The sequence below is a fragment of the Panthera onca genome, chromosome A3 (assembly GCF_046562875.1).
Source record: "Panthera onca isolate mPanOnc1 chromosome A3, mPanOnc1 haplotype 2, whole genome shotgun sequence".
In the NCBI taxonomy this organism is placed as follows: Eukaryota; Metazoa; Chordata; class Mammalia; order Carnivora; family Felidae; genus Panthera; species Panthera onca.
This window is the reverse complement of record NC_138341.1, coordinates 79,468,689-79,481,594: the sequence shown is the minus strand read 5'-3', so window position 1 is coordinate 79,481,594 and position 12,906 is coordinate 79,468,689. Positions and strand designations below refer to the sequence as shown.

At 33.6% G+C, this 12,906-nt stretch overlaps 1 protein-coding gene across 3 annotated transcripts in view; it reads left to right on the top strand.

Annotated features, from left to right (window-relative positions):
• Positions 1 to 12,906, top strand: part of TSGA10 (testis specific 10) — a 159,086-nt gene that overhangs the window by 67,350 nt on the left and 78,830 nt on the right. For all 3 annotated transcript variants that reach the window (XM_078444396.2, XM_078444393.2, XM_078444395.2), the window contains exon 15: positions 1,509 to 1,694. In XM_078444396.2, coding sequence (XP_078300522.1) covers positions 1,509 to 1,694 — 186 coding nt within the window. The remainder of the gene's footprint in view (positions 1 to 1,508; positions 1,695 to 12,906) is intronic.

The following is a 12,906-nucleotide window of genomic DNA, read 5'->3' as shown; positions in this document are numbered from 1 at the left end:
GGGGTAGAATTCAGTTTATACATACTGTACCGTGTGTTTCCCAGGTACATACTAAGTGCACAGCTGTTGTTTTTAGTACAATAATGGAAAAACACATCAGATTCCTACAGGGACATTGAGAATATCCAAATCTTGAAAGTCAGTGCAGTAGTTGAGCATGTTAACAAACTTGACAAGATTCTATATTAGTTATAGGTAACCAAACCACAAGGTGGCGATATTAACTGAATTTTAACCATCTCATGGTTAATCATATTTGTGAAAACTTAAATCTGATTTGAAAGCTTTCTTAGGGTGAGATATCATTTATTGCAATGTGATCATTTTATGGTTCTGATAGAAATTCACTGGTTATTAACAGGTATTAATGAGAGAGAGGTCTGGTACCTTTTTAATAATAACCAAAATTATAAATGACTTTGTAAGAATGAGTTAGCCAAACCATATTACTAAAACATGTTTTTAAAAATAGCCTCATAATGATTACTCAATATAGTATACTATTTGTGTATTTGTGGAGTTATTATATTCCTTATAAATAAGATCCCACTTTTTAGTCAGTCTCTCATGATAGAACTTTTAAGGTTTTAAACATGTGGTTTGGGGCACCTGGATGGCTCAGTCAATTGAGCGTCCAACTCTTGATATCAGCTGGGGTTGTGATATAGCAGTTTATGGGTTCAGGCCCTGCATTGGACTCCGCACTTATAATGCAGAGCCTGCTTGGGATTCTCTCTCTCTCCCTCTCTTTCTGCCTCTCGCTTGTGTGGACGTGTACTCTCTGTCTCTCTCAAAATAAATAAACCTACAAAAATTAAAAAGTTTTAAAAATGTGGTTCCATATTGTATGCCCAATATGACTGTATATTTATGAGTAGTGTTTGTTGGCATAGGTTTGTTGTTTTATTTCTTAGAAATTTTAGGTAAGTTACTAGAACAGTAAGCAAAAGTAAATCATAAATCATAGAACAGTCCATGATAGAGAAAATTAAGACTGAGGTTATGAATGAAAGGCAGGAACTAGACAGGTGATGTGCCAAATCAACAGAATTATCAGAGATTTATGCTTGAAATTTGTAATTAGTCAGAAGTTCTGTAGCCAGTACAATCTAGAAAAGCAGTCAGGAACAAAGGAATGCACAAGTATAGAAGGTTGGCCAAGGCAGAAACTCAAAAACCAGAGTAGCAAATAGTCACTAAACGGATATATAGGGAGAGGAGGCAATGAAGGATTTTGTTTGAACAAAAGCAAATATAGGAACCAACTTGACTTTACTAGATGGGTGAGTGTGACTCAGGAGGCAGGGCAGATCCTGGTCCCACTCCCTTTTGTTGATTACAGGATGACCAATTTTCTAAATGGAGAATATAGATACGATTTCTTGAGATTATGTTACAAATGGTTCTGTAGCAAATAAATTTCCCGTGACCTGGCAAATAATGTTTACTTTATATTGTATGTTGACCATTTTACATCTTTTAAAGTAAGTCCTAAAATTGCTTTTTAGGAATCTGAGAACCGGCAAATTATGGACCAACTCCGAAAAGCCAATGAAGATGCTGAAAACTGGGAAAATAAGGCCCGTCAAGCAGAGGCAGATAACAATACCCTCAAATTAGAACTTATTACTGCTGAGGCAGAAGGTAACAGATTAAAAGAAAAAGTAGATTCTCTCAACAGAGAGGTCGAGCAGGTAAGTTTGGGAAAATGTATTTGTGGGACATTCTACATCATTTTGAAAGAGTTTTGTTTGGCATTCCATAAATTAAATATATAAACAAACACTTAAATTATTTAAATATATTATGAATTGTAGCCTAATTGTTCTCCAATACCCACTCTGGTTTTGCTCTAATCTATTATCTACCCTACAACTAGAATAATCTTTAGCATTTTTAAAAGTTAGGAACTATTTCAAACATACCAAAAAAGTGCAAAAAAAAGTAATGTAAGTAAAACACATACACACATCTCACTGGTTGAAGGATACTAATATTTTCCACTGTTGCTTCAAGTTTCTCTTTATGTAAAGAAACAAAATATTACAGATAGAACTCATCCTTTTCCCTCTTGCCTCCCTAATGACTGGTGTGAATAACTTTCATGTCAGTTGTATAACTCTTTTGCATATGTTTATGCTTCTTCTACGTATCTATCACCCACAAATGATATATAATGTTGTTTTGTGTGCTTTAGGTTCTTAAGTGATACTCTAGATATCCATTTGTAATTTGCCTTTTTTGCTCAATATTATAATTTTGAAATTTATCTATGTGATACACAAAGTATAGATCTAAACAGTTGCATCTTATAGTCATTGTGTAAATATTAAAATTCGTTCCCATATTAAAGGAAATTTAATTGTCTTCACTTTTTCTTTAATAAAATGCTGCAACAAACATTCTTTTATGTTTCTCCTCGGGTATATATTTCTCTGGGTTTATGACTAGAAGTGGAATAACAAGGCAGGTTTAACTCTTCGAAGTATTGTATTGCTCTCTAAAGTTTTACCATTTCATCAGAAATCATGGAGTTGGTATTTTCTCAAGTACTAAGCAATACTTGATATTATCAAACTTTAAAATGTTTTCTATACTTTTTGTTTTCTGTTTCCTTGATTACAAGTGAAATTGAAAATTTTTTCTTATTTCTTGGCCATTCAGAATTCCTCCTCTATAAATTTTCTCTTGAATGAATTTTTGTAAACTTTGCTCATTTTTCTATTGGGTTATTTATCTTTTTCATATTGACTTATCAGGATTATCTATATACTCTTGGTAATAATCCTTTGAAAGATATTATAGCCGGGATGCCTGGGTGGCTCAGTTAAGCGTCTGACTCTTGATTTCGGCTCAGGTCATGATCTCATGGTTTGAGTTCAAGCCCCAAATAGGGTTCTGTGCTGACATTGTGGAGCCTGCTTGGGATTCTCTCTCTCTCTCTCTCTCTCTCTCTCTCTCTCTGCCCCTCCCCTGCTTGTGCACACACACACATACTCTCTCTTTCTCACTCTCAAAAATAAATAAATAAACTTAAAAAAATTTAAAGGTGGTATAGTTATCCTCTTTTGCTGTTACTTGTCTTTTCATTGTGCTTGGAATATAAACAGAAGTTTTAAATTCTGATGCTGTCAGAATTATTGTCAATCTCTCCCAAATATGGTTTATGTTTATATGTCTTCTTTAAGAAATCCTTTACTATTCCAAGAATAGAAAGATATTTTCTTATATTTTCTTTTAAAGGTTCTTCTAAAATTCTAAAAGTATGTGGAATTTTGCCCTTTACATTTAGATATTTAATCCACTTGAGGTTGAGTTGTGTGTGGTTTGACATAGAGATGTAATTTTTTTATTTTTGTAGATGGATATCCCCATTCTTTATTCACTGAATTATAAGTCTACTTTGTCATAAAAATAAATTTCCATTTGTTCTGCTCCATTTATAACTTTATCTGTTTGCCAACAATAAACTCTTGAAACTTCTATAGTTTTATGTTAAGTCTTGATATCTGGGATTAATGTTCCCCCAAATTATTTTGGCTATCCTTTGTCCTTATTAAACTCTTTCAAATACATTATAAAATAAATATATCAAATTCCATAATTTAACATCTTTCTTCTTTTGTATGAATTTAAGACTAGAAATTTCTTTCTAAATATTTGTTTGGCTGCATCCTACAAGTTTTGAGGTAATGCTTTTATTGCCATTCACTTAAAAGTATCACCTAGTTCAATAATGATTTATTTTAATAACGATTTATTTTTGATCACTGAAGTTATTTATTTTTTTCAAAAATTTTAACTACTTTATTTTCTTTTTTTAAGTTTTTATTTAAATTCCAGTTAGTTAGCATATAGTGTAATATTAGTTTCAGGTGTACAATATAGTGATTCAAAACTTTCATACAACACTTAGTGCTTATCACAAATGCCCTCCTTAATCCCCATCCTCTATTTCCCCGAGTCCCCCACCAACCTCCCCTCTGGTAACCATCAGTTTGTTCTCTATAGTCAAGAATCTGTTTCTTGGTTTGCCTCCCTCTCTCTTTTTTTCCCTCTTGCTTATTTATTTTGTTTCTTAAATTCCACATGAGTGAAATCATATGGTATTTGTCTCTCTGACTGACTTATTTCACTTAGCGTAATACTCTCTAGCTCCTTCCATGTTGTTGCAAATGGCAAGATGTCATTCTTTTTGATGGCTGAGTAATATTTCATTGTATAAGTGTACCACATCTTCTTTTATCCATTCATCAGCTGATGGACATGTGAGCTGTTTCCATAATTTGGCTGTTGTAGTTAATGCTGCTATAAACACTGGGGTACATGTATCCCTTTGAATTAGTATTTTGTATTCTTTGGGTGAATACCTAGTAATGCAATTGCTGGATCATAGGGTAGTTCTTTTTTTAACTTTTTGAGGAACATCCATATGTTTTTCAGAGTAGCTACACCAGTTTGCATTCCCACCAACAGTGCAGGAGGGGTTCCCCTTTCTCCACATCCTCGCCAACATCTACTGTTTCTTGTGTTTTTGATTTTAGCCCTTCTGACAGGAGTAAGGTAATATTTCATTGTAGTCTTGATTGGTATTCTCTGATGATGAGTGATGTTGAGCATTGTTTCACGTGTCTGCTGCCCATCTGGATGTCTTCTTTGGAAAAGTATCTATTCGTGTCTTCTGTCCATTTTTAATTGGATTATTCATATTTTGGGTGTTGAGTTTGATAAGTTCTTTATAGATTTTGGATACTAACCCTGTATCATTTCTCATTTCTCATTTGCAAATATCTTCTCCCATCCCGTAGGTTACCTTTTAGTTTTGTTGATTGTTTCCTTTGCTGTGCAGAAGCTTTTTATTTTGATGAAATCCCAATAATTTATTTTTGCTTTTGTTTCCCTTGCCTCAGGAGACATATCTAGAAAGAAGTTGCTACAGCTGTTGTCAAAGAGGTTACTCTCTGTGTACTCCTCTAGGATTTTGATGTTTTGGGGTCTCAAAATTAGGTCTTTAATCCACTTTGAATTTAGTTTTGTGTTTGGTGTAAGAGATTGGCCCAGTTTCATTCTTTTGCATGTTGCTCTCCAGTTTTCCCAGCACCATTTGTTGAAGAGACTGCCTTTTTCCCATTGGACATTCTTTCCTGCTTTGTTGAAGATTAATTGACCATATAGCTGTGGGTTTATTTCTGGGTTTTCTATTCTGTTCCATTGATCTATGTGTCTATTTTTGGGCCAGTACCATACTGTTTTGATCACTACAGCTTTGTAGTGTAATTTAAAATTTGGAATTGTGATACCTCCAGCTTTGCTTTTCTTTTTCAAGGTTGTTTTGGCTATTCAAGGTCTTTTGTGCTTCCATACAAATTTTAGGAAGTTTGTTCTCGGTCTGTGAAAAATGCGATTGGTATATTGATAGGAATTGCCTTTAATTTGTAGCTTACTTCGGGTAGTAGAGACATTTTAACAATATTTGTTCTTTCAATCCATGAACATGGAATGTCTTTCCATTTCTTTGTTCTTCAGTTTTTTTCATCAGTGTTTTATAGTTTTCAGAGTACAGGTCTTTCACCTCTTTGATTAGGTTTATTCCTAGGTTCCTTATGGCTTTTGGTGCAATTGCCAATGGGATTGATTCCTTAATTTCTTTTTCTGCTGCTTCATTATTGGCGTATAGAAAGGCAACAGATTTCTGTATGTTAATTTTGTATCCTTTACTGAACTTTTGCAACTTTACTGCATTTGTGTATCATTTCTAGCAGTTTTTGGCGGAGGCTTTTGGATTTTCTATATAGAGTATCATCTCATCTGAAAATAGTGAAACTTTTACATTCTCCTTGCCAATTTGGATGCCTTTTATTTCTTTTTGTTGTCTGATTGCTGTGTCTAGGACTTCCAGTACTAGTGGTACTAGTGGTGGTACAGTGGTGAGGGTGGACATCCTTGTCTTGTTCCTGACTCTAGAGGAAAAGCTCTCAGCTTTTCCCCACTGATGATGATGATACTATCTGTGGGTTTTTCATATATGGCCTTTATTATGTTGAGGTATGTTCCCCCAAACCTATTTTGTTGAGGGTTTTTATCATGAATAGATGTACTTTGTCAAATGTGTTTTCTGTTGAAATGATTGTATGGTTCTTATGCTTTCTTTTATCAATGTGGTGTATCACATTGTTTGATTTATGAATATTGAACTACCCTTGCAACCCAGGAATAAATCCCACTTGATTGTGGTGAATGATTTTTTTAATGTGTTATTGGATTCAGTTTTGCTAGTTTTTATTGAGAATTTTTACATTTTTGCATCCATGTTCATCAGGGGTATTAGCCTGTAGTTTTCTTTTTAGTGAAGTCTTTATCTACTTTTGGTATCAGGGTAATGCTGGCCTCATAGAATGAATTTGGAAGTTTTCCTTTCTTTTCTATTTTTTGGAATTGTTTGAGAAGAATAGGTATTAACTCTTCTTTAAATGTTTGGTAGAATTTGCCTGTGAAGCCATCTGGCTCTGGACTTTTGTTTGTTGGGAGTGGGTTTTTTTTTTTTTTTTTTTTTTTTTTTTTATCACTGATTCAATTTCTTTGCTGTTTATCAGTCTGTTCAAGTTTTTTTTTTTTTTTTCCTTCCTTTTTCAGTTTTGGTGGTTTATATGTTTCTAGGAATTTATCTATTTCATCCAGGTTGTCCTTTGTTTGCATATAGTTTTTCATGGTATTCTCTTGTAATTGTTTGCATTTCTTTTTTTTTTTTGGTTGTTATTTCTCCTCTCTCATTCTTGATTTTATTTATTTGGATCCTTTCTCTTTTGTTTTTGATAAGTCTGGCTAGAAGTTTATCAATTTTATGAATTTTTTTAAAGAACCAGCTCCTAGTTTCATTGATCTGTTCTATTGTTTTTTTAATTTCTATATCATTTATCTCTGTTCTAATCTTTATTATTTCCTTCATTCTGCTGGGATAGGCTTCATTTGTTCTTTTTCTAGCTCCTTTAGGTGTAAGGTTAGAATTGTATATTTGAGATTTTTCTTGCTTCGTGAGGTAGGCCGTATTTCTATATACTTCCCTCTTAGGACCACTTTTGCTGCTTCCCCAAGGTTTTTGACCATTGTGTTTTCATTTTCATTTGTTTCCAGGTATTTTTAAATTTCTTCTTTGATTTCGTGGTTGACCCATTCATTATTTAGTAGCGTGTTATCTAACCTCCATGTATTTGTGGTCTTTTGAACTTTTTCTTGTGGTTGACTTCTAGATTCATAGCATTATGGTCAGAAAAGGTGCATGATATGATTTCAATGTTTTTGTACTTGTTGGGGCCTGTTTTGTGACCTAAAATGTGATCTATTCTGGAGAATGTTCCATGTGCACTTGAAACAAATGAATATTCTGCTGTTTTAGGATGGAATATTCTGAATATATGTTAAGTCCATCTGGTCCAGTGTGTCATTCAAAGTCATTATTTTCTTGTTTATTTTCTGTTTAGATGATCTGTCCATTGATACAGGTGGGGTGTTAAAGTCCCCTACTATTATTATGTTATTATCAATGAGTTCTTTTATGTTTGTTATTAATTGTTTTATATATTGGGTGCTCTCATGTTGAGTGTAAAAATTTTTACAATTGTTATATCTTCTTCTTGGATTGTCCCCTTTATGATTATATAAGGCCCTTCTTTGTCTCTGTTATAGTCTTTGTTTTAAAGTGTAGTTGTCTGATATATGCATTACACTCTGGCTTTCCTTTGACATTGGTTTGCATGATAAATGTTTCTCCATCCCCTCACTTTCAATCTGCAAGTGTCTTTAGGTCTAAAATGAGTCTTTTATAAGCAGCATATAGATGGATCTTGATTTTTTATTCATTCTGATACTCTGTGCCTTTTGATTGGGGTGTTTGGTCTGTTTATATCCAAAGTAATTATGATCACTGAAGCTATTTTTAAAATTTCCAATGCACACGGGACTTGATATTATTATTCTATTTTTTATATCTAGTTTTGTTGAATATTATGATGAAATAATATGGCTTATATGATATTAACTTATTGATATCTTTTAAGGCTTGCTTAGTGGCAGGGTACACAATATTTGATAATACTCCAAATGAGCTTGAAAAGCAGGTGTATTCACTTATTTTGGGGGGCATATGTATGTTATATGTTTTTATATATAGCATATTTATATATACATGTGATTAGGCTTGTTAACAGTGTCATTCAGTTCTTAAAAACCCTTACCAAATTTGTATTTTTGATTTTTAGTTACTGAAAGAAATGTCTTAAGATCCTCCTCTATAATTGTGGATTTGTCTATTTTTCTGTGAATGATTTTCTCAGTTTTTGCCGTATTTTTAAGGCTGCTATTAGTTCAGCATTTTATATATTTATGATGAAAATATAAATGTGTAATGAGTCACCTGAATAACTCTCTACTTAAACTAATTTTTAACCATCTATACTGAAATGTAACTTACATACAATAAAAAATTCTCATTATGATCAGATGAGTTTTGACAAATGAATACGTTTTCACAGTCATCTGTATAATCATGTTATAGTATAGAACATTCCGTCACCTTCCTAACATTCCTTCAAGTCCTTTTGCAGTCAATCCATCCCAATCCCTAAGCAATTACTGGTTTTCTTTCTGTCACTATAGATAAGATTTGCTTTCTCTAAAATTTTATACAAATGGAATCAGACAGTAAGTATTCATTTGTGTCTTAACTTGTCTCACTCACAAGTGTTGCATGTTAGTTCATTCATTAGTTCATATTGTTGAATAGTATTCCATTGCATAGCCAAATCACAATCTGTTTATTCACCTATTAATGGACATTTAATGTGTGCATTAGTCTGCTAACTCTGGTGAAATAAAATACTGCAGATTGGGTGGCTTAAACAGTATAAATTTATGTTCTCTCAGTTCTGGAGTTTGGCAGTCCAAGATCAAGGTGATGGCAGTTTAAGTTTCTTCTGAGGCCTCTTAACTTGGTCTGCAGATTGGCCACCTTATTACTATGTCCTCACAAGGCCTTTCTTTTGTGCATGTGCATCCCTGGTGATTCTTCTTGTAGGGGCACAGTCATATTTGATTAAATCCCCATTCTTATGGTCTCGTTTAGCCTTAATCACCTTCATAAAGGCCCTGTCTCCAAGTACAGTCATCCTGGGGTGTTAGGGCTTCAACATATGCATTTTAAGGGGACACAATTTAGTTTATAACAGATTGTTTCTAGTTTTTGGCCATTATGAATAAACGGCTATGAACATCATGCGCAAGTCTTTGTGCATAAATTTTCACTTTTTCTAGGGTAAAAAACTAGCAGCAGAATTGCTGGATCATAAAAGTAGGCTTAACTTTGTAAGAAACTGACAAACTATTTTGCAAACTGGTTGTATCACTTTACTCTCCCATTTGCATTGAATGAGAGTTCCAGTGGTTCTCCATTTTTCCTGACACATGTATTGTCACATTGTAGTTTTAGTTTGCATTTCCTTTTTAACTAATAATGTAGTGCAGCTTTCCACATTCCTAATGATCATGAAAATATCTTTTGCGAAGTCTCTGTTCAAATCTGTTGCCCATCTTTTTATTATGATTCCTGTTACTAAGTTGTAAGAATTTTTTGGAACACTCTAGATGTTTCTTTGTCAGATATGTATACTTTTAAATATTTTCTCCTAGTCATTGGCTTGCATTTTTAAGTCTTTTGAAGAGCAGAGGTTTTAAATTTTTGGTCAAGTCCAGTTTATCAGTTTTTTTTTCCCTACTTGGTATTTCTGTGTCCTATCTCATAAATCTTTGCATACAACAAGATGCATCGGCTTTCTTCTTTTCTTCTTCCAGAAATCTTACACTTTTGTATTGTAGTCTATGATACATTTTGAATTAATAGTTATGTATGATGTAAGATAATGATCGAGGTTTATTTTTTTCCCCACATGATTTGAAGTTGTCCAGTGCTATTTGTTGAAAAGATGGTATTTCACCACTGAGTTATCTAAGAACTTTTAGCAAAAATAAAATAATCCTGTGTGTATGGATCTATTTCTTTTTTTTCTTTTTTTGGTATGGATCTATTTCTGAACTCTTCTGTCCATGGATATATATGTCTATTCTTAGCCAGTGTCATAGTAAGCCAGTATCATATAAAGCTTCATTAATTAATATAGCCTTACAGAAAGTCTTCAAATGAATTAGTGTGAATCCTCTAAATGTGTTCTTTCTGAGAAGGTCTGCTGTTATGGGGCCTCTTCATTTCCATATAAATTTTAGAATGAGTTATTTTCTACAGAAAAAAACTTATATGGAGTTTGATAGCATGGTATTGAATGTACAGATCAATATGGAGCAAGTTGAAGATCTTAACAATAATGAATCTTTGGGGACATAAATATAGTCTATCCACATGTTTTATACTTTTTAGTGTATAGATATTATATACATATATTGTTATTATCCTTATCTCATGGGTTTTTAAAATGCCATTGAAAATGATATTTCATTCCTAAATTTTGTATTGCAGTTTTTGATAGTCTATACACAGAAATAAGGTAGAATTTTGTTATCTTTTATTCTGTAATATTGCTTAAATTCAATTTTTTTAGTTCTAGTAGGGTTTTTTTTTTTTTTTTTGGTAGCTTTTAAAGGATTTTCTACATAATACAGTCATGTCCTTTGCATATAAAGATAGTTTTACTTCTTTTGTTCCAATCTGAATGCCTTTCTTTTCTGTCTGGTATTGAACAAAGTGATGAGAGTGGACATCTTTGCCTCATTTGTCATCTTAAGGAAAAAGGATTCAGTATTTCTTTTTTGACTATGATATTAGCTGCATGTTTTTGTAGAAACATTTTATCAGGTTGAAGACCTTCTCTTCTAAGTTTACTTAGAATTTTTATCATGAATGGGTATAGAATTTCATCAAATGCCTTTTCTGCAAATATTGAGTGGTCATATCATTTTATTTTTATATTTTTGGTTTGTTAAAATGGCTAATACATTGATTTTTTTAGTTTTAATTTTAATTTTTTTCTTACCTTATTTATTTTTTAAAATATGAAATTTATTGTCAAATTGGTTTCCATACAACACCCAGTGCTCATCCCAACAGGTGCCCTCCTCAATGCCCATCACCCACTTTCCCCTCCCTCCCACCTCCCATCAACCCTCAGTTCTCAGTTTTTAAGAGTCTCTTATGTTTTGGCTCCCTCCCTCCCTAACCTTTTTCTTTTTTTCCTTCCCCTCCCCCATGGTCTTCTGTTAAGTTTCTCAGGATCCACATAAGAGTGAAAACATATGGTATCTGTCTTCCTCTCTATGACTTATTTCACTTAGCATAACACTCTCCAGTTCCATCCACATTGCTACAAAAGGCCATATTTCATTCTTTCTGATTGCCACGTAGTATTCCATTCTGTATATGAACCACAATTTCTTTATCCATTCATCAGTTGATGGACATTGAGGATCTTTCCATAATTTGGCTATTGTTGAAAGTGCTGCTGTAAACATTGGGGTACAAGTGCCCCTATGTATCAGCACTCCTGTATCCCTTGGGTAAATTCCTAGCAGTGCTATTGCTGGGTCTTAGGGTAGATCTATTTTTAATTTTTTGAGGAACCTCCACACTGTTTTCCAGAGCGGCTGCACCAGTATGCATTCCCACCAACAGTGCAAGAGGGTTTCCATTTCTCCACATCCTCTCCATCATCTATAGTCTCCTGATTTGTTCATATTAGCCACTCTGACTGGCGTGAGGTGGTATCTGAGTGTGGTTTTGATTTGTATTTCCCTGATGAGGAGCGACGTTGAGCATCTTTTCATGTGCCTGTTGGCCATCTGGATGTCTTCTTTTGAGAAGTGTCTATTCATGTTTTTTGCCCATTTCTTCACTGGATTATTTGTTTTTCAGGTGTGGAGTTTGGTGAGCTCTTTATAGATTTTGGATACTAGGCCTTTGTCCGATATGTCATTTGCAAATATCTTTTCCCATTCCATTGGTTGCCTTTTAGTTTTGTTGATTGTTTCTTTTGCAGTGCAGAAGCTTTTTATCTTCATGAGGTCCCAATAGTTCATTTTCGCTTTTAATTCCCTTGCGTTTGGAAATGTGTCAAGTAAGAAATTGCTAAGAAATTCCTGCGGCTGAGGTCAGAGAGGTTTTTTTCCTGCTTTCTCCGCTAGGATTTTGGTGGTTTCCTGTCTCACATTCAGGTCCTTTATCCATTTTGAGTTTATTTTTGTGAATGATGTAAGAAAGTGGTCTAGTTTCATCCTTCTGCATGTTGCTGTCCAGTTCTCCCAGCACCATTTGTTAAAGAGACTTTTTTCCATTGGATGTTCTTTCCTGCTTTGTCAAAGATTAGTTGGCCATACATTTGTGGGTCTAGTTCTGGGGTTTCTATTCTATTCTATTGGTCTATGTGTCTGTTTTTGTGCCAAAACCATGCTGTCTTGATGATTACAGCTTTGTAGTAGAGGCTAAAGTCTGGGATTGTGATGCCTCCTGTTTTGGTCTTCTTCAAAATTACTTTGGCTATTCAGGATCTTCTGTGGTTCCATACAAATTTTAGAATTGCTTGTTCTATCTTTGAGAAGAATGCTCGTGCAATTTTGATTGGGATTGCATTGAATGCGTAGATTGCTTTGGGTAGTGTTGACATTTTAATAATATTTATTCTTCCAATCCATGAGCATGGAATGTTTTTCCATTTCTTTATGTCTTCTTCAATTTCCTTCATAAGATTTCTATAGTTTTCAGCATATAGATCTTTTACATCTTTGGTTAGGTTTATTCCTAGGTATTCTATGCTTCTTGTGCAATTGTGAATGGGATCAGTTTCTTTATTTGTCTTTCTGTTGCTTCATTATTAGTGTATAAGAATGCAACTGATTTCTGTACATTAATTT